General features: G+C 37.2%; 1 protein-coding gene across 1 annotated transcript in view; it reads left to right on the top strand.

Moving 5' to 3' along the window:
• The window catches only part of LOC112048075 (guanylate cyclase 32E-like), a 78,910-nt gene that overhangs the window by 5,516 nt on the left and 52,152 nt on the right, over nucleotides 1–21,242 (top strand). The window contains exons 2-5 of the mRNA XM_052884411.1: nucleotides 8,275–8,420; nucleotides 10,594–10,705; nucleotides 13,107–13,289; nucleotides 17,224–17,341. Coding sequence (XP_052740371.1) covers nucleotides 8,275–8,420; nucleotides 10,594–10,705; nucleotides 13,107–13,289; nucleotides 17,224–17,341 — 559 coding nt within the window. The remainder of the gene's footprint in view (nucleotides 1–8,274; nucleotides 8,421–10,593; nucleotides 10,706–13,106; nucleotides 13,290–17,223; nucleotides 17,342–21,242) is intronic.

Here is a 21,242-nt window from a genome sequence, read left to right as displayed (position 1 = left end):
GATTTTTCTATCTAAGGTCCTTTCTCACTCGCTCTCTCATAGAAAATCCAATACAATCCATAATATCTCTTTAAGCTTGTGTCAAACATGTTGCCGTTCATTTTAGAAACTGTTTATGAATATTAAGTTTCTTATAGTTCTCTACTGAATCCTACTGCATCTGATGTTATAAAATTTCAAGTAGATGGTCTTCTCTAATACGTATGCAGATATATTGTATAATGTATACTGAATGAGGCGAGGAGCATGCATAATTTATAAATATTATACACTGCTATAACAGTTTCAAGCCACCATGCCCACCAGCGAAATTTCTTTATGAGTAAGTAGCATTTCTTGACTGTTCTTTTGTACTGTCTTTGGCGACATACAGGCGATTTTCCTATTTGTGTTGACATGAGATTGAATTTTCGATAGTTTATATAGATACCACCTAATATTGGGTAGCTGTATCTACCACCTATATGATGAATAGAGGCAGTATGCTTGAATCGTTGTTAAAAAGAATATCATCTATAAGTAAAGTAACTAAGTATAAGTAGGATGAAATCTGAATTACTTAGCTAAATATATATCCATTAACAAATCTATACAGAGTTATCATTCTACAAAGTAGACATTTTTCAAAAGTTTAAGAACAGAAACCGTCTATGAGGCAGGGAAAGATGTGGCTTGTGATACCTTTGCCTGTACATTCAAGATATATAAAGCGACGGAATGATTATATCGGCAAATCAAATAAGCTTTTGTGGGCAAGAGTAATTAATTAATACGGCCATATTTTCCCCTTGAAGGAGAAGGAAATATTTATTCGTTCCTAACTCTCTTAATTTCCCGACAATATATGTATTATATGAAAAAAAAAAAAATTCCATAGATTAATTTAAAATCTATCATATATGACAGATTGACAAACTTAGAGAAGAAATTCAAACAAAGTGTAATTTTAGATCCAGGCACACTTAATTAAGTGCATGAATATTTTGAGCACTAAGATCTTTTCTGACTTCAAATATAATTTATTTATTTTTCCTTCTCATATTTAGTTCGTGGACATTTTCTCGAGCCAGAGCTTCTATGGAGTGGCCTGTTTTAATTGTGTCTGGTACTGGGAATCGAACCCGAGCCTTTGTGTGTGAGCCAAGTATCTAGCCAATAATGACTAAACCATACCGGAAAATATTTATTTATTACATCTTGCATTTTAATATGATAAAGCCAGTTGACTTTCGGTGGCTAAATGGGTGTTGTACAGTGAAATACATTGCAAAAGATTGTGGAATCTCTTATTGGAGGCTTTATATATAGGTCTCAGGCATTGTATGATTTCCACCCTTTTTGTATCTAAAGTGCAGTCATGTATCACGAGTATCTGAAGTGCAACATTCACTGTCACTGTCACTGCATTATGAAGTGATTGTCTGTGAACGCGGGGTCATCTTTGCTAATGCACTATTTAGTATTATCTTCAGTCAAGTGAAGACTGGACTGTTGTTGTATATTCGAATATTCGCGAAGCTTCTGGGAATGATATCCTTGCTTGGCTAGGAATTTTTACTGCATGTCCCATTTTGCTTTAAGATAAAGTATTTATCAAAATAAAAAGATTAGTTTCCTGGTCTTGCTTGTCTTGCTAAGATAATCTTCTAACTGAACGGGAGCAATCCAACAACATTCAGTATTTATATACTCTAATAACATTGTATGATGCTTGGTTCTAAGATTTTATTACGTTGCTCCAATAAACTTTCTGTGCAAAGTAAATTTTTCTTCCGATACAGTCAAGACGAGGCAACTTCGTCCATAAGGAAGGCCATCAACTGGATCTCTTAATATATACAAAGCCTCTCAAAATAGAAGAAGGGCAGTAAGGACAAAGAACATCCGTTTTAAAGAACCTATTATCGTATGCATCGATCAGAAAGATTTGTTTCATTGTTGAAAGTAGGAAATAAATCAGGACTCACAGCAGTAGTTAAATAATTATGTTAGCTTCAAATGATAAGTATGCTTTTGCGTTCTCTAAGCCCATGCGAGCTTTAGACACTATAAACATGCGGTAGATGGAGAGTAGGTATAGTGAAACGCAGTTAATTCCACTGAAATCTTTTCTTCGAACACATCCAGGTTTGATGTGTTACCAAGGAGCTTCAATATTGATAATAAAAATTCATCAAGCATTTATAACTTTCTTAAAGACTCCCAATCAACTTGAGTTTATATACGTTATGTATTCCATGATCTATAAAGATCGTCATTAAGCTGATTACTGACGTCCAGGGACCCTGGTAATTGAAGAGTACCCAAATACGCGCCTTAGACTTCAGGCGCGCAGCCGACAAGGCAGCTGTCAGAGGTCACTTAAAGGACAAGCAAATAGCAAATAGCTGACAAATAGGCATCGTAAACGCCGGCCAAAGCATCGACGGACAACTCAGATGACGTCTCAGTTAGCGAATCAGCCGTGCAGCCGACATTCCAGGCGACGCGTTGGTCAACAACCCAGACGACGCGTCAGCCAATATTTTAGACAACGTCTCAATCAGCGAATCAGCCGACATCTCAGACGACACGTCAGCCGACATCTCAGATGAAGTCCCATTAAACGACACCTCAGCCAACGTCTGAGCAGCCGACGTCTGTGCGGCCGACGTCTGCACAGCCGACGTCTCAGCCGACGTCTGTACAGCCGACGTCTCAGCCGACGTCTGTACAGCCGACGTCACAGCCGACGTCTGAGCAGCCGACGTCTCAGCCGACGTCTGATCAGCCGACGTCTGAGCAGCCGACGTCTCAGCCGACATCTCGGCTGACGTCTCAGCCGACGTCTGAGCAGCCGACGTCTCAGCTGACGTCTGCGCAGCCGACATCTCGGCCGACGTCTCAGCCGACGTCTGAGCAGCCGACGTCTCAGCTGACGTCTGCGCAGCCGACATCTCGGCCGACGTCTCAGCCGTAGTCTGAGCAGCCGATGTCTCAGCCGACGTCTCAGACGACGTCCCAGGCGGGACGTCATCTGCTCATCATTCAGTAGGACTATACAGCGAGTCTGCCGTCCGCAGAGCGGGCATTCGCTAAGACGAAAAAGAGAAAAACTCTCATTCAGTATAGATCTACAAAGCAAGTCTGCCGTCCGAAGAGCGGGCATTCGCTAAGATGAAACAGCTTGTCGGGAGTCACGTGGACACTCGACAGCGAACAATACACATCGGTCGTACAAGATGGCTACGATTTTTTCGTTACTGTCTTCATTTGGTAACTAGGTCTATCCAGCGAGTCTACCGTCCGGAGAGCGGGTATTCGCTTAGAATTGAGAATAATCTCTCGTCTAACTAGACCGTTGACAAAAATATTCTCCAACAAATTTCACTGTGCACTATCACTATTTATTAATATTCACATTTAACACTGCTCACTTAACAAAATTTGAAGACGTACTGATTGACATTGACAACTGTCAAGCGACATGCCGGCGGATGACGGCGTGATGTTATGTCAAAACCTCATTTATCCAATGAAATGTAGGGTAGGAACACTGCAAACGGGCAAAATTTGGAGGGTAATCTCGTAAGTGGATCAAGCTGAAGGCTCGAACACCTAAATAAAACCTATATCATATTTTAGTTTTCAAGTTACGAGTGCGATTAATTTTTTACTTATTTTGAAGGAAATAATCGCTTAAATTTTCTGATAATACCATTAAGCCGAATTAATCAAAATTGCCTTTAAAGTCTGCAGATTTTATTCCCACCACTGAATGCGAAAAAAAGTGTATAATTATTTATATTTCCTATCATCTTATCTACTAAATCTATCTATCTATAAATGTAATCGGTCCCCATGGCGCTTTAGTAACTGCAAATTTAGCATCCCGGGCTCCACTACTATCAGGAGCATATACTGATAAACTTATAGCCTTGTTATAATGTCTGCGTATCGTCACAGTCCAATGTATTTGAATCATGACGTACATTACACTACGCTTCAATGCTTTCTGGCAAGACGTTCGTATGTTCCCTATTTCCTTTGTATGTACATTTCTTAGGAAAACTACGCTCGAGAAAATTTATCGGAAAGTAGTCGGAGTATTTCGATATTATAATAACTGTTATATTTAGTTTCTTGTTACATATTCGTAGTTGTCGTAAAATTTACTATAATACGTGATAAATTAGGCTATTTGTATTCAGTGGGGAATGGAGGAAAACAATATTTGGTTAAGTGCTGCATAAACTGAGATATATAAAGATATTTGTTCTGTTATAACAACAACAGAAAAATGTCTTTATGAATGTCATTCAGGCGAGATAGCTTGGTTTTAGTATACCCTTGTAAAAATAGGTAGTTTATTGTGTTATATGGGATGCTCTTAATGATTTTAACAACAGTTTATTATTTTGATCATTTATTAGTCAAATTTTTGTGAGACATTGCAGAATTAAATCAGTAATATAGTTAATCCAGAGTAAAATCTATTTCCATTCCAAATTTCAGCCAAATCGCTTCAGTAGCCGCAATGTAAAAGAGGAACAAACATACTCACACACTTTCACACTTACACACAAACATAATATTAGTGAGATGAGATGAGATGAGATAAATAAATTATTTGTTCCGCTATTATTTTAATTTGTATTGGCTTTGAAACACTTAGTCAAATTTTAAAAATAATACAACAAATCCATATCTAGTCATGAATCTAGCCGAATTAACAACGACAAAATTATTTCCAGCATAGTAAATACGCCGATATCTTTGCATTGATAGATCTTAGTTGTATAGTAGCTAAGAACCATCTCAATCACGTCAGCTTTTAAACAATAAAAAATCCCCATCACAATCGGTCGATTCGTTTAGAGCTATGATGTAACAGACTGTCACGTACATACATACACATACACACAGATACATCAGTCAAACTTATAACTCTATTTTTAATATCGGGGTTAATAAACGTAAACTTACGTATACATACATTGCATGTACGGATTGTACAACTAAAAAAAGGGTACCTACCTTCAATGTATATAGGTAATGGAAGTCTGATCAAATTTTTAAAACTGTTACTCTAAAAATGAAGGACTTTGCATATAAACTTTCAACCCCTTATTTCACCTCCTTATTTTTCATTTTTATTCTAGGGTTAAAATAGGGTCAAAACCCTATGTTTTGCTCCAAGGTCTCATTTACCTTATTACTAAAAATTATCTTGATCGGTTCAGGCGTTTAGCCCTAAAAAGGTAACTGACAGACAGACAGATAGACTTCCTTTCGTATTTTCAATATTAGTATAGATTTTATGAGAGACAGGGTTTATGAAATCAGTTTAGTAGTTTTGGGGCCTATTTCAGAGCTACGAACAAACAAAAATATTCTCTCTTTATAATATTAGTCTGGAGTCTAGACTGAACATATAGTTTTTTTTTTTTGCATTGCACTATTGTTAAAGTTGCTTGTGCTATTTTTACATGTAAAATCTGCAAAATCACTTTTATTATTTTTTCCGAATACAAAATACAATTCAATGGTTTTTTGAAAAAAAAAACTCGATAACCTTTATTCAAAGCTCGTTAAGGGACTGAAATGTATAACCTTATAACCAATAGAAAACTCATTAAATTCAGGACAAACAACGCATTTTATGTAAATATTTTCAACGATTGATATTTTATTTGCTACACAAGTAGGTATATCAACTAAACACTTGAGAAAGATTGCTAAATCAAGTATCAAGTGAGGCAGACTACTTGATGTTTATAATAGGATTCTCTAGTATAGGTCGCGGAAAATAAGTTGAACCAAAAAAACTATTAAACGCATGCTTCGTCGTTGCTGAGAAAGAAAAATCTTTAAGTTATTAATTTTTCAATGAACAGTGACGTGCTTTACTATAATAAAAAAAAATCAATGAATGTATTAATTTGCACATATATAAATATACTTAAACAATACCACTTAGCCCCAAAGTAAGCGTACCTATAACCTGTAATATATGTGTATAACCTGTGTAATGGGTACTAAGATAGCGGATTTATTATTATTATTTATATACTACATATGTGCTTATATAATGTATAAATACACCCAAACACTTCTTCATGTTGTTAAGTTTTGGGATTTGGTGATTTGGAATAACACCTGATGACTGCTGGGTCTATAGTCAGCTCTACAATACGTTTACTTTCTTTTACAATTATGATAACCATTGATATATAAGTATTTTTATATTATTTTCTTTTATTCTTGCTCCCTTTAAAGTTGTTTGTAGTCGTTTGATTTTCTTGAAATTAAAATTTAGAGAAATTGGATATCAAAGAATTGAAAATTTCGTACACGATTGTAATGGCATCAACGTGTTGGTTACGCGTGAACACCCCAAAACACGCAAGATTCAAGTTATAGGCCGCGACCTATACTTATACGAGTATACTTTAATGTTCGATGCCCCTGATTTTCGGAAAAATCCATAGTTCCCGAGGGCGTTGTGAAAAACTAAATTTCGTCCGCTAGTAGACACCTATAATATTTTATCCATACCTCTGAACACATACCGGAACGCTAATCCACTTGGCGGTACGTCGCTGCCGGTAAGGTGGGAACTAGCCGAAAGCCGAAATGGCCGAAGCCTATACCAGTAGACCCATAACTGTCTTAGAAATGTGAATCTGATTCAGTACCGAATAACTCTGTCGTCAAATAGGTATTTTCGCAGTCAGTGTTTGTAGTCAAAATAAGGGCTGGATATTTTATTTACCGAGTTCGCTTGCCAACCAAATCACGGCTCAAAGATACACAGCCTCGGTGAACGGCTTGCGAATGACCCCATAGGGGTCGCACTAGAGGGCATCGCTTGACACCCTCTAATTGAATTCGGGGGCATTATAAGCAAAGCCTGGAGGCAAGCAAAATCGTTGAGCACTCAAATGGAACTCGGATCATGTTTACTGATTTTTTTTTGTTAGATATAAATCAAATAAATAAAATTGGAAGGGTGTTAAAAGGGTCGACAGCCTACTTTTTAATTCTTATTGCGGTCTTTACGATTTATTTTTTTATACTACAGTTTAATTTAATAAGAAATTGAATAAGAAAGAATTATACAGTGAATTCATTTTTCTTTTTGCCGAGATATTTTTAACTTCAATATGTTCGGAGAGTTTCCTGTTTAATCTTTTCGTGCAACTTAATTGGGTGTATTGGATTTTCTGCTTGAATGGAGTTAGGTTAGTTGTGAAATGTAGAAAAATATAAATAGGAAAAACATTATATATATATGTACAATAATATACTTTTCTTACAAAAATAAAAAACCTATTTAATTTGCGAGTTTCCTTTCGTTTTGATTAGTTTTTTTTTTTTTTTTTTGGTGGATTTTGGTATAGACAAATTCGTTGACACATCTAAGTAAGCGACTATTTTAAGCACAGAGTAGGTATATGTGCACATACAATATTAGCTCAGTTGGGTATCCAACCCTTGAGCTCTTGGGCTTAAGCCCGGCTCCTAAATGGTGTATTTATTGTTGCCTCCTGAGACATAAGTGTTAAGTCTTATGTGTCTGAATGTACACCGACCATCTTACCCTTACTTTTTTTATTCTTCAATCTCACCTGATGGTAAGTGATAATGCAATCTCAGATGCGGGTAAACTTTTTAGGAGTAGGATGAAATCCACATCTCTTTCGGCTTCTATATGACATCGTACCGGATCGCTAAATCGCAGTACGTCTTTGCCGGTATCGATACCTTTCTGAATTTGCTTGATAGGCTGAGTTTGTTGTGGGCTCTTCTCGCACCAAGGTGAATTTGGAACCCTCGTAACTTTAAAATCAAGTTTTCGACAAATTATAGTCACCATCATTTAATAATATTATTACCTGAAATAAATTTTAGCAGACTCAAAGGTGATTACTAAAATAAGAAAACTAATGTCGAACAAAGGTTATGATTCACAACATTTGTCAGGACAATTTAATTAACAAATCAAACTAACCAAAATAAGACCCAAGAATGGCAGAGATTGGCCTGGAGTGAAGTCACGCACTTGTGAACGATGTGTGTAGGGTTTACTTTTTTTTACAAACGCTCCCCTTTTCCACTCAAGTCACTCTCCCCGCCTATCCCAAGTAATCCATAAAGAATTACACAACAAGAGATGTGAACGGCTCGAATGCCACGAGCGCACTGAAGCCGTCCGTACCGCAAGTCGTTGCGACGCGGCAATAGTATAAATTAACTATGACGTTGATTTTGACCTCATGTATGTTTGTACAGACAATCTTGGGCGCTCTCCCGTTGGCTGTGGCAGCCATCAACCGAGACCCGGATCTACTCCCAGGGTTCAAACTGCGTTTCATATCTGCCGACATCGGACGACCCCGACCTACCCTGCCATTGGATAAAGATAGTCTATCTTTACGGTAAGTATTTTGTGGTATAAACTTTTTTATATACGACCAATGTTCCTTTTTATCTTTAACGAAATCCCTGTTTTCTTTGTTTTTTTTCTAATTCATTCCAAGTTAGCTATTGACTACAACCTCACTTGATGGTAATTGATTATGCAATCTAAGATGAAAGCGGGATAACTTGTTAGGAGGACGATAAAAATCCACACCCCTTTCGGTTTTGTAACGCTAAATCGCTTGGCGGTACGTCTTTGTCGGTTGGGTGGTAACTAGCCACGGCCGAAGCCTCGCACCAGCCCTGTGTTTAAATAGATACGGCAAGTAGTAGGTATTAAAGGGGGTATAGTATAACCAAGGTGAAATGTAAAGTAGGTGTCACTAATTAGTATAATAGCATAAAATTTAAAATTTTGAAAAACCCCCGAAGGTGTTGAAAATCCTACTAATATTATAAACGCGAAAGTTTGTATGGATATTTGTTACTCTTTAACGCCGCTACTACTGAAGCGATTTGGCTGAAATTTGGAATGGAAATAGATTTTGCTCTGGATTAACATATAGGCTCATCCCAGAGGTCAAGTCTAGTCTAGTATCTGAGACTAGACTTGACTTACATACATATTTGAGAAATACTTTAGTGAAATGCATTCAAAGTGCAAGCAAGTGAATCAATATTACCGATATTAACGTAACCCAGTTATCTGTATAAACTTATATATTAACTTCATCCAAATATGCATTGCAGAACTAAGTTTCAGAGCTCCAAATAGAGATAACGGAAATCATTCCACTGCAAATACTACGAGATGTGGGCATTCAAAATACATTTACGCTACGATTGAATACCCGGAGATTATGAAATGGGTTTGTGGTGAAATTCTGTCACTGAATAAACATCACCCAGACATTATACTTGCACATAAATACTATTTACAGGATTTAAGCTTAAAGGTATTATACCTACATGCATTTAGATCTACTTAAGAAATGTAATATTTTTTAGTGAACTTCCGGGATTCCGGGACGTCCACTGCCATAGGCCTTTTGTAGGGATTTCCTAACATCACGATACTGAGCCACCTGTATCTAGCGAATCCCTCGATCAACACTGCGCTTTCTAGTGCGGGATCGCCATTCCAGCACCTTGGGATTCTAACGTCCATCGACTATGTGTCCCGCCAATTGCCGTTTCAGCTTCGCGATACGTTGAGCTATGTCGGTGACTTTGGTTCTTCTGCGGATCTCCTCATTTCTGATTCGTTTACGCAGAGATACTCCTAGCATAGCTCGTTCCATCGCCCGCTGTGTGACTCTGAGCCTTCTTATGACCTATTGTTCCGGGATTTTCTCGCGTGGAATTTAGTTTTTATACCTCGACGCTGCTACGCAAAACGAGGGTTGTTATAAGTTTAAATTAATACTGTTTGTTTGTCAGTAGTCCAGCTCAAATTCCATATAAATGGAACTTGAACTGAACTAGCTCACTCAAATGGATCGAAAAATTTATCTAAAAATTTTGTACATATTACTCGTGTCACGTTTTGAAGGCGAAAAAAATACAACCAAACCATATATTTTATTCTTTTTTAGATATGTCTATAAGGTTTCCATAAGTATTGATTTGTGTGTTTGTACACACAAATCAATACTCAATATATATAAAAACTAAAATTTTAATTTGCCTGTCTGTGATTTAAAAACATCCGTGTTTTTTCGAGTTCTTGATGTAACATAGTGTCATGCTCGGCTTATAGACTCCTATGATAATTTTTACTATAGATAGGTTACGTCCCTAAAAAATAACCACAAAACGTGATCTAAATTTAGCTACACCACTGAGCACATATGAACAATTTTGTCTTTAATTCCATTGTAGACGATAATTTGGACGATATTCAAGTCAATTTTCCACAATTGCCCGCCGCAGTTTTGATGCACTAATGCCCCATCTCTAGTATAAAATTTCATTGATAGACTCTACTTGTCCAAGCTAATGTCTGTACTGTTGAATTGAGAAACCTCCTTTTTTAAAGTCGGTTAAATAGAAGAGTTTATTGAGCAACATAAAGCCGAAAATTTATTCCGAAAAATCCATGAATTCCGAGGGAATGGTGCAAAATTGAATTTCACGGCAAAGTCGAGAGCGTTCGCTCGTTCAGCTCATAGTGATGTTTTTGTTGAACAGGGTGATGACTCAAATGCGAGACCTCGGCGTGGTGGCGTTCTTCGGGCCCGACAGCACCTGCCACACGGAGGCGAAGTTGGCCGCTGCGTGGAACCTTCCACTTATTTCTCATGTAAGTATTATAGGACTTAAAACTGATTACAAAAAAAGGAAAACTAATGTCAATTATGATAATGATTTACAACACTTGTCAGGACAAGTTAATTAACAAATCAAACTGTAACCAATATAAGACCCTAGAGCGGCGGAGAATGACCTTGAGTGGAGTCACGCACTTGTGACCGATGTGTGTAAGGTTAAAGGATCTCTTGACTGATATCAAACACTCCCCTTTTCCACTCAAGTCACTCTCCCCGCCTATCCCAAGTAACCCATAAAGAATTAAACACTGAAGCCAACACGAGATCGAGCGACGTCATACCCGATACAGAATACTATTCCTACACTATTTATTAAAATCATGTAAATTTAAAAGCGGCCAATGCGGCGATAACATAAGTACCTATATATACGAGTCTAAATATATATAACTCAATGGTGACTGACTGATATACAGTGGAGTTGTAGGGGGCACCCCCAGGGGATCCTTCAGCCGCAAAGTGTCGAATTTAACTTCTATTTGTTTGAGAATTTGACACTCAGCGGGTGAATGATCCCCTGGGGGTGCCCCTACAACGTTTGTGAATTCCACTGATAGTGATCTATCACACGCACAGCCCAAACCACTGGACGGATAAGGCTGAAATTTGGCATGCAGGTATACTTTGACGTAGGCATTCCATAAGAAGGAATTTTAATAAATTCCACCCCTAAGGGGATAAAATAGGGGATGAAAGTTTGTATAAATGTTCTTAGATTTTCGACTGATGTTCGACATCATCACTCACCATCAGGTGAGATTGTAGTCAAGGGCTAACTTGTAAAGAAAAAAAAAGTTATCAGACCCGGACCTAAGTCTGTTAATTATTAAGCCACAGTCCAGCAATTATGGGAAAGTAATAGAAATGGGGGTTCTATGTTATTACTCGTTCTTAGTGTTTGAAGGTACTGTGAAAATTGCACTGTATACGTACTGCAGGGGAAATGTTAGCGTTCGGGAAGCTAAACCGCTTCGTAACGTAACGCATTACGGGCTACTCTGTCTGGCTTCCCTTTCTCTCTTGCATACGACAGCAGATTTAAGTTATCAGTTCTTTCGAGCGACACGAGACGCACACGTTTTTTTTCTTTTGCTCTTAACTACATAATTTGATTTTTTAATTTTTTCCAAACAAATACTACATAGAGGTAGATTTGTTTTTTGTTTATTCGTTTGTTTGCTAAGAATAGGCTCCGAACTGCTGGACCGATTTATAAAATTTTTGCCAATGTTAAGCTACATTATCAGCGAGGAACATAGGCTTATTTTTATTCCCGTATTTCCACGGCAATGAAACTATGCAGGTGAAATCGCGCGGGTTCTGCCAGTAACCAATACCTAAAACAAATATGGAAACGGTCTATTTTCTCTATTTCTCGTCTCTCCGAAGGGATGATGGTTAGATAGATTAAGGTTACTCAAATAAGACGGCTTAACTGCGTAATAAAATGACGGTTGTTAGTTCAAGACTGATTTAGTATTTATACAGGGTGTACCATAAATCTTACGACATACTCTACAGGCTGATAGCTGACATCAACGCCTACTAAAATATCGCAATATATCTGAAATTTTACGCTTTTTGAGTTATATTAATTTTTCTACTCTGCCCTGAAAAACCGTAAACAACCACAAAATTTTGGCGAACATGTATTTATTTTAATAAGCCTTGATGTATCCATCACCCTGTAAAGTACGTAGTACTATTTTCGAGACACTACTATACATTTACTTATATTACATAGTAAAGTGGTAATATTGTAAGTGGGTAAGAGATGTTACAAAATAAAGATAGTCATCAAAGGTTTAGTTTTAACACAAGATTTGCAAAATATTAAATTAGTTTCTTTAGTTATCTTTAAAATACACAACACGGAAAATAACGAATAATTTCTTTTGTTCGCGCTCTAAATACAATGAATACAAAGGATTTATTTTGAGGAGTGTGTATTATAAAAGTAATTATTGTTTTTGAATGTTATAAGAAGGAAAGTATTGTCATGTAGTGGGTCTCTAAAAGGATTTTTACATACACCAAAAATATTTTTTTTATTATTATATTGTTTTTTCATTATCTTAAGTTTAATATTATTACCTGACGTTTCGAAAGAGCTTGTAATTAGTTTACAAGCTCTTTCGAAACGTCAGGTTTTCAGGCCTATTTGAAATAAATGAATTTTGACTTTTGTAGTTTTTTGAGCCTAAATTTTTATGTAATTATACTGAACTAGTTGAATAGTTATACTATTAGCATTTACCGCCCCTCATTTTTGCCGCTCTGGGCAAATGCCCCGCTAAACAACCCCCCCCCCCCCAACCCCCTGGATCGGGCCCTGCTATATAATAATTTTTTTTTTTTTAATTTCCGTGGCAGAAATGTGCAGGAGCTCAAGGCCGAGAGGGCGGGCTGGGCGCCACGTTCGCGCGCACCCTGCCGCCGGCGCACAAGGTCAGCAAGTCGGTGGTGGCGCTGCTCAAAGCGTACGGCTGGACCAAGTTCGCCATCGTCGCTGGTGACGAGGTGACAGCGGCTGAACAGCAAATGGTTGCTATTAAGGTAAGCTTGAATTACATTTTTTTAGAACTTATAAGAGCGGGTAGTGAAAGAGAAGAAAAGCGAGAGAGCTAAACATATCAGGAAGGTCAGCGTGAAGTAATGCCAAGCGGTTCCGCGCTGACCACGGAGCACAGGAGAGGTTATTTTTAGTCCGCGCAAATCGGACATGCCCTGCTGACTAGCCGGAGGGATTTTTTTCCTCCCCGACAAGAAAAAAAAAACAGGGAAGGGGATTGATGGTATACTGTCAATATCCTAATAATGTTAACCCTACACCTATTGGTCACTTAAGTGTAATGGCAAAATACTATTCTAATAAAATTTATTTTTAAAAATTTTATTTTACGAACTTATTGGCTATCATACTTCATACTAATGCTAAATTACAACTTTATAGTACTAATAGTTTTTGAGCTAAACTGCGGTCGGACATACGGGCTAAATAAAAGGGTTTTAGCACGGCACCCTAAAATTTTTCTAAAAAACTAATTGTATTTTTACTACAGTTACTACAGTTTCTATGTTGTTTTTGTCATTTCAACGGTTTATCTTATGATGCAATGTAAATTCTTATGTTATTCGAATGACAGGAACAATTTTTAATAAGTAACAATTTTTACATAATCATCCCTTTTGGGAACGAAATAGCATAATTTCAAACACTTCGTCACAATTGCTATTTGCTAAATAGCAATTGTGACGAAGTGTTTGAAAATAATGTACATATTTGGAATGCCTATTAAATGAACAAGTTTTTAATCTAAATGTACAAGTTTGCCTAGTACAGTTTTTTTTTCAATGTGACCGTTAAAAGTACATTCAAGAAGTCGGTTACAAAAAAATCGTTTAACTTGAAAGAATATATTAGTCCCGTTTCTTGGAAAAAACTTACTTAGCAAAAGAAAAAAATTGAAATAACTATTCAATAATAATTGCGAACTATAAAATTAACGTTTAAGTAATTTTTCAGCATATGTTATGACTAAACTGCAGTGAAGATAGGGATTTTTGTATTATGTACAAAAATCAAGTGAGTCGTAATAGCCCAGTGAATATGACCTCTGCCTCCGATTCCGGAGGGTGAGGATTCGAATCCGGTCCCGGGGCCTCTAACTTTTCAGTTGTGTGCATTTTAAGAAACTGAATATCACGTGTCTCAAACGGTGAAGGAAAAACATCGTGAGGAAACCTGCATACCAGAGAATTTTCTTAATTCTCTGCGTGTGTAAAGTCTGCCAATACGCATTGGGCCAGTGTGGTGGACTATTGGCCTAACCCCTCTCATTCTGAGTGGAGACTCGAGCTCAGCAGTGAGCCGAATATGGGTTGATAATGATGATGATGACAAAAATCAATATAACTTAAAAACGGTAAAATTTCGGCTAATATATATATTACTTTATTTTAGTAGGCCTTGATGCCAGCTATAGGCATCCAGCTATATATAGAGTATGTCGTAATATTTACGGGACACCCTGTATATTCAATGGTAAAATACCATACTTAACTACGAAAAATAACTATGTTTTTAAAGGCAGTTGTCTCGTTTGTCGACTTAGCAACAAAAAAATACTTTCCTACAACACCTCTGTCGAGTGATCTCTCAACGATAATAATAGGACAATAAATATAATATTTAATAAATTCGAGAAAAGGAAATTAAATTCCTAAAATTCTTATACTTCCTTCTAAAAAACATGCTTATTTCAATAAAAGATATAGACGACGAATATAAGTTATTTAATATCATTTGTGTTGCTAGGTTTATTGTTACATCATACCAGAATATAAATGAAATTTTCTTTTTTCAGATTCGCTGTAATATTTTTTTTTATTTCAAAAATTACAGTTCATTGTGAAATTGTCCATTACTTGTCTAGTAGACAGTGAAAAATATCACGAAATTAATCCTGAAGAATTCTTTGAAAAAGGAAATATCGGGAAATACTCAACATTTCTTTTGTGAACAGGCTTAAAGTTCTTTAACCTTTGCCTATCTTAAACGGCATTCTGAGAAAGCAGAAGTTTAACTTTATTTTACGATAGTCTATATATAACATTTTAAATAAATAAAGTTTGTGGAGTAATTGTAATGTCTCTAACAGGGTAAACCGATTTTGAAAATTCATGTACCTCTAGAAAGCCACGTTATTTGTATAGGCTATATTTTATCCCAGTATTCTCACGGGAACGGGAACTACGCGAGTAAACCGCGGCGCGTCGGCTAGTATTACATTAAAGCGATCACGAAACGGAATAACGAAAGCCGCTTGAAGTAGAAAGTTGAAATTTGGTAGGGAGGTAGGTTATAGTTAGTAGAGGTCTGCTAAAAACGAATTTGTGGGAGTCCGCCAATTTTTTTTATATATTTACTAGCAGATGCCACGCGGTTACACCCGCGTGGTTTCCGTTCCGTAGGAATACGGGGATAATATTATAAAGCCTTCTTCGATAAATGGGCTGTCTAACATTAAAAGAATTTTTTTTTTTTTTTTATTTCTTTACAAGTAGCCCTTGACTACAATCTCACCTGATGGTAAGTGATGATGCAGTCTAAGATGGAAGAGGGCTACCTTGTTAGGAGGAGGATGAAAATCCACACCCCTTTCGGTTTCTACACGGCATCGTACCGGAACGCTAAATCACTTGGCGGTACGTCTTTGTCGGTAGGGTGGTAACTAGCCACGGCCGAAGCCTCCCACCAGCCAGACCAAGACAAATTAAGAAAATCTCAATCTGCCCAGCCGGGGATCGAACCCAGGACCTCCGTCTTGCAAATCCACCGCGCATAGCACTGCGCCACGGAGGCCGTCAAATTCATTTTTTAGTTTTAGTCAAGATTTTTCAAATCGGAGTCGAGTATTTGCTATTACTTTCAACTTGATGGCTCTATGCGTTTCTCATTTATTTACAGGCTTAGTTAGTTCTTCGATCTTTACCTATCTTAGACGGCAATCTGATAAGTAAAAATAGAATGCGTGGGATTGTTTAACTTGAGTTTACTACAGAATTTACCCACTTGTAGTCGTTCGAAAGCTTTTAGACGGAGAGCCAGCGACAGACAGAGCTTCGTCATTTTATAAAAGTTGAAAGTTTATCAGCTCACTCTTCTACTATAGATGAATACCATAACCAACTATGGAGTTTGGATCGTGGTGATAGCTGGTTTCAAGACCCTCAACCACCTAAGTATAAAGTATATTTTTTTGTATATTTTTATCGGCATAATATGACAAATGATATCCTCATTCGCCAGACACTTCGCTTCATGGCAACCCTTCGCTAGAGACTTTTGAAGTTTTAAATTAAATAGTGTTTTTCGAAAGGTTTCCATGAAGCTAAGTGATTGGCGACTGGTAATATAATTTTTCAAATTATGCCGAGGAAAACATAAAAAAGCGGCCCGCTCGCTCGCACGGGTATCACACTATCGTCGTTATCAACCCCATATCCGGCTCACTGCTCAGCTTTTTCAGCTTCAGTTGCTTAACCGTTTGAGACACGTGATATTTAATTTCTTAAAATGCACACAACTGAAAAGTTGAAGGTGCATGCCCCGGACTGAATTCGAACCCACACCCTCCGGAATCGGAGGCAGAGGTCATGTCCACTGGGCTATCACGGCTCTCACACTATCACACTAATATTATAAAGGCGAAAGTGTGTGTGTAAGTGTGTGTATATATTTGTTTCTCCTTTACTATGCGGCTACTGAAGCGATTTGGCTGAAATTTGGAATGGAAATAGATTTCACTCTGCTTTAACACATAGGCTTTTCATCTCGGATAATCCATGGTTACCATGGGATTTGTGAAAAACTGAATTCCACGCGGACGAAGTTGCAGGCGACCGCTAGTAATTTTATAATCAGTAAGGAGGAAATAAAGGGTCCTAATGGTGTCGTTATAGAGTTTTTATCATAATGTTGTTACAGGAACTGTCACAGAGCAACGGGCTCACCATAACCGCCGAGCATCGCTTCGCAGACTACATCCCTCGACACATCTCACATATGGAGCGGATTGTCGATGACACCTACGACAAGACTAGAGGTTAGTATCTTTGGTAGTGTACTTTTATAATAATATTTATAACTAGCGGACGCCCGCGACTTCGTACGCGTGAAACCCTACTTTTACCCCTACCCCTACTCTACCCTACCCCTAACTTACCCTACTCTACCCCTATACCCCTACCCTACCCCAACCTTACCCCTACTCTATCCCTACCATACCCTACCCTACCCCTACCGTAGGGTACCTACTCTATCCTATGGTTACCCTACCACTACCCTACCCCTACTCTAATCCTACCCTACCCTTACTCTACCCCTACCCTAGCACGCGACGGCGACGGAAGCTTAAAAAATGGAGTAACTTTTCTCAACATTTCCCTTCACTGCTCTGCTCCTATTGATTGTAGCGTGATGAAAAGTATACTGTAACTTGCCCAGAAGTGTGAAGAATAATTGTACCAAGTTTTGTTAAAATCCGTCGAGTAGTTTTTGTTTCAATAACGAACATACCACGCGGCGAAAGTTTAAAAAATCGAGTAACATCTCCCGTTTTCCCAACATTTTCCTTCACTGCTCTGCTCCTATTGATCGTAGTGTGATGAAAAGTATACTATAACCTGCCCAGAAGTATGAAGAATAATTGTACCAAATTTCGTTAAAATCCGTCAAGTAGTTTTTGTTTCTATAAAGAACATACATACAGACAGACAGACAGACAAAAATTTTACTGATTGAATTTTGGCATCAGTATCGACCACTAATCACCCCCTGATAGTTATTTTGGAAATATATTTCATGTACAGAATTGACCTCTCTACAGATTTATTATAAGTATCGTCGTCATCAACCCATATTCGGCTCACTGCTGAGCTCGAGTCTCCTCTCAGAATGAGAGGGATAAGGCCAATAGTCCACCACGCTAGCCCAATGCGCATTGGCAGACTTCACACACGCAGAGAATTAAGATAATTCTCTAGTATGCAGGTTTCCTCACGATGTTTTCCTTCACCGATTGAGACACGTGATATTCAATTTCTTAAAATGCACACAACTGAAAAGTTGGAGGTGCATGCCCCGGGCCGGATTCGAACCCACACCCTCCGGAATCGGAGGCAGAAGTTATATCCACTGGGCTATCACGGCTCTTATTATAAAGTATAGATAACATTTATTGATTTACTAGTACACATAAAAATAATTTTACATAGATCTGTGATATCCACACTAGGATTCCCTGTATTGTGGTAATCACTTTCTTCCACAGTAGTGAAACAAGAATATAACAGTTTATGAAGTGTGTGACAAACAAGTTAAATTAGGTAATAAAGTTAAGGTAGGTGGTAAGTTCTTAATGCTAAGTTAATATAATTCAAAATAATTACAATAAGTATATATTAAGTGAATATGCGTGTGTGGTGGTGGGTTTGTATGTGTGTGAGTGTGTGTATGTATGTGAATATGGGTTGATAAGATTGTAAGAAGAGAAACAGATAACGTTGCAAGATTATCTATTATTTTAAGCGCTTCGTATTTACGCAATGGTAGAAAATGCATCGTATTTCCAGTTTAATTAAACTTGGAATGCCGCTGCAATCACACCAGTTCTACAGTTTACAGCGCTCTAGTGGACAAAAATTAGAATGCTTTCTAATATTAGAAAAACTGCTAAAAATTATTCTATTCGCGGACGAAGTCGCGGGCGTTCGCTAGTAATATAAAAAGCTGAAGAGTTTGTTTGGTTGAACTAGCGCGTTCAATCTTGGGAACTACTGTTTCGTATTTTAAAATTATTTTTGAATATTCCATTTATCTAACAAGGCTACAGCGCGTTCAACCAAACAAACAAACGAGCTCTTCAGCTTTATATATATAGATTTCAAGATTAACGCGCTATAATCTTACGCGCTAATGAAACTTGTTCTAAAATAATGCACTTACGAAGGTTTTATGATATTAATTATTCTTCAAAAAAAGTACAATATTCGTTACAAGTATTTATTTTTCAGTAAAATGACCCAAGATATCATTTACTTTTATTAAATATCTTATCAAATATCATAGTTTTAAAATTATTCCGAAACAAAATAACGATCAAATAGGTACAACACATATGATAGGAATGCTCGGAGTGCCTAGTAATAGTTTGATACTGTGATGATCGCGTAACCGTAAACGTGAATTTATAAAAAATAGAAACAGCGCCATCTAGTGGCACCACTGCACAACTGTTTCAATTCCCTAGAAATCCGCGTTTACATTTACGCGATAGTCACAGTATGAAAACATTGTAAACTGCCACACTGGACAGCCACTGATAGCCCTGCGAGGTACCTACCACAAGCGTGACTTCCACGCAGCCAAAGTCGCGAGTATCGGCTAGTCAATAATATGTAGAGCGCCCTAGTTTATTTAAGAGGAGGTTAACCTCTAGTATGACGTTGGATATTACCTGTCTATTGAAGTTCAAGACGATGTCTGAAGCTAGATAGTTGAAGTTTGAATTACTTCCTGTAGCGAACGTTATTCTGTAAAGATATCTCGACATTATAAGTTTTGATTTCATCTCTATCTATCTCCACCTACAGTCACAACGCTTAGTACTTTATTACCCAATCAATTCAGGATTAGAACGAAGGATTGGAAGCCAAACTATGCTAGCCACTGAATAAAACAAGTGCTGCTGTAAAAGCTGAATTTTGGATTCCCCTCTCTTTCTCGGTCGAGAATTCTGGACCAAGATTTACTATGTGCATAGTGGTACTGGCAGGTAGTAAAGTTATTAACGAAAAACTGGTATTTATGTTATTTTGTTGAAAATTTTTTTAGAAATTAAATATCACATGTCACAAAACGCTTGAAAAGTGAAAGGTGCGCAACAGAGGAGCAGCAGGCCGCGCAGCGTAGCAAGGTGCGCAGAATAGGTTGCGCACAAAAAACGTAACGCTTTCATTCGTTCATCGAATTTTACTGCCCATATTTTTTCATACCGGGGGCTATATATGAAAAATTGATTCATAAGGAGCAAACTCCAAAAAACTTATAATTCATAAGATAAGGTATGTCTGGCTACCGCATGTTTTCATTCTACAATATTTTTGCTCTATCGCTTTGGAATATAAAGGGCCGTCGTGTGGAAAATATAACTTTACGGGATTTAATAACGTTCATATTTCGCTACTATCAAGATTGGAGCAGTAAAGGGAATGTGATCGGTAAAGAAGGGAGCGCTCTATGTCTTCAGTGTTTACAGTAAACGAATTAAAGATATGGCCCAAAATGGGCCTTTATTATTTATAATTTATGAGCAGATTGATAGCATTTTTTACAGATAGAAGATACAAAATTCTTGGAACCAGCATTAATTAGATAAATATTTTTTTTTGTTTTGCTTCCTTGTCTGCAAATTAAACAGACAATACAGTAAAAGTGTTCAAAACAGTCAATAAAAACACCTGGAATTCAATTCATATCCGGTGTAAGCTGTCAATGTCAAGTAATATTGTCAAATGTCAATAAGAAACAAGTTAAAAAGAAACATTAAATCGTAGACAGAGAAGCATTAAACAAAAAAAACTCCTTAAATTGCTTTAAAAACCCTTTAAACGAACGCTACTACGCAAATATCACTGATAATCAATCAGGGTGTGAGTTACAAGCCAGTTGCCATTATAAAAAATATTAATCGATGTTATCAGCTAATGAAGAAAATACATTTTATTTCATTAATTAAAAAAAATGCGGGTTCCAAAAATATTTTTATTTTGGGTTTTAAGCCCTATATTTTATGTTCTTTTAAGATTAAAAAAAAATTCTGCTTAGTTGGCACTCGGAATAAAGGCCTAGCCTCCATACAAAATTGGGACATGTCCTTTAAACTTTACATAAGTAAGATAGTTACGTAGGTTTTAAAGGGTCAGCTGTCTGAGATTACAAGCATC

Source organism: Bicyclus anynana, chromosome 11 (assembly GCF_947172395.1).
Source record: "Bicyclus anynana chromosome 11, ilBicAnyn1.1, whole genome shotgun sequence".
Lineage (NCBI taxonomy): Eukaryota > Metazoa > Arthropoda > Insecta > Lepidoptera > Nymphalidae > Bicyclus > Bicyclus anynana.
Note: the sequence above shows the minus strand (reverse complement) of the source record. Positions and strands in the feature narration are given on the sequence as shown.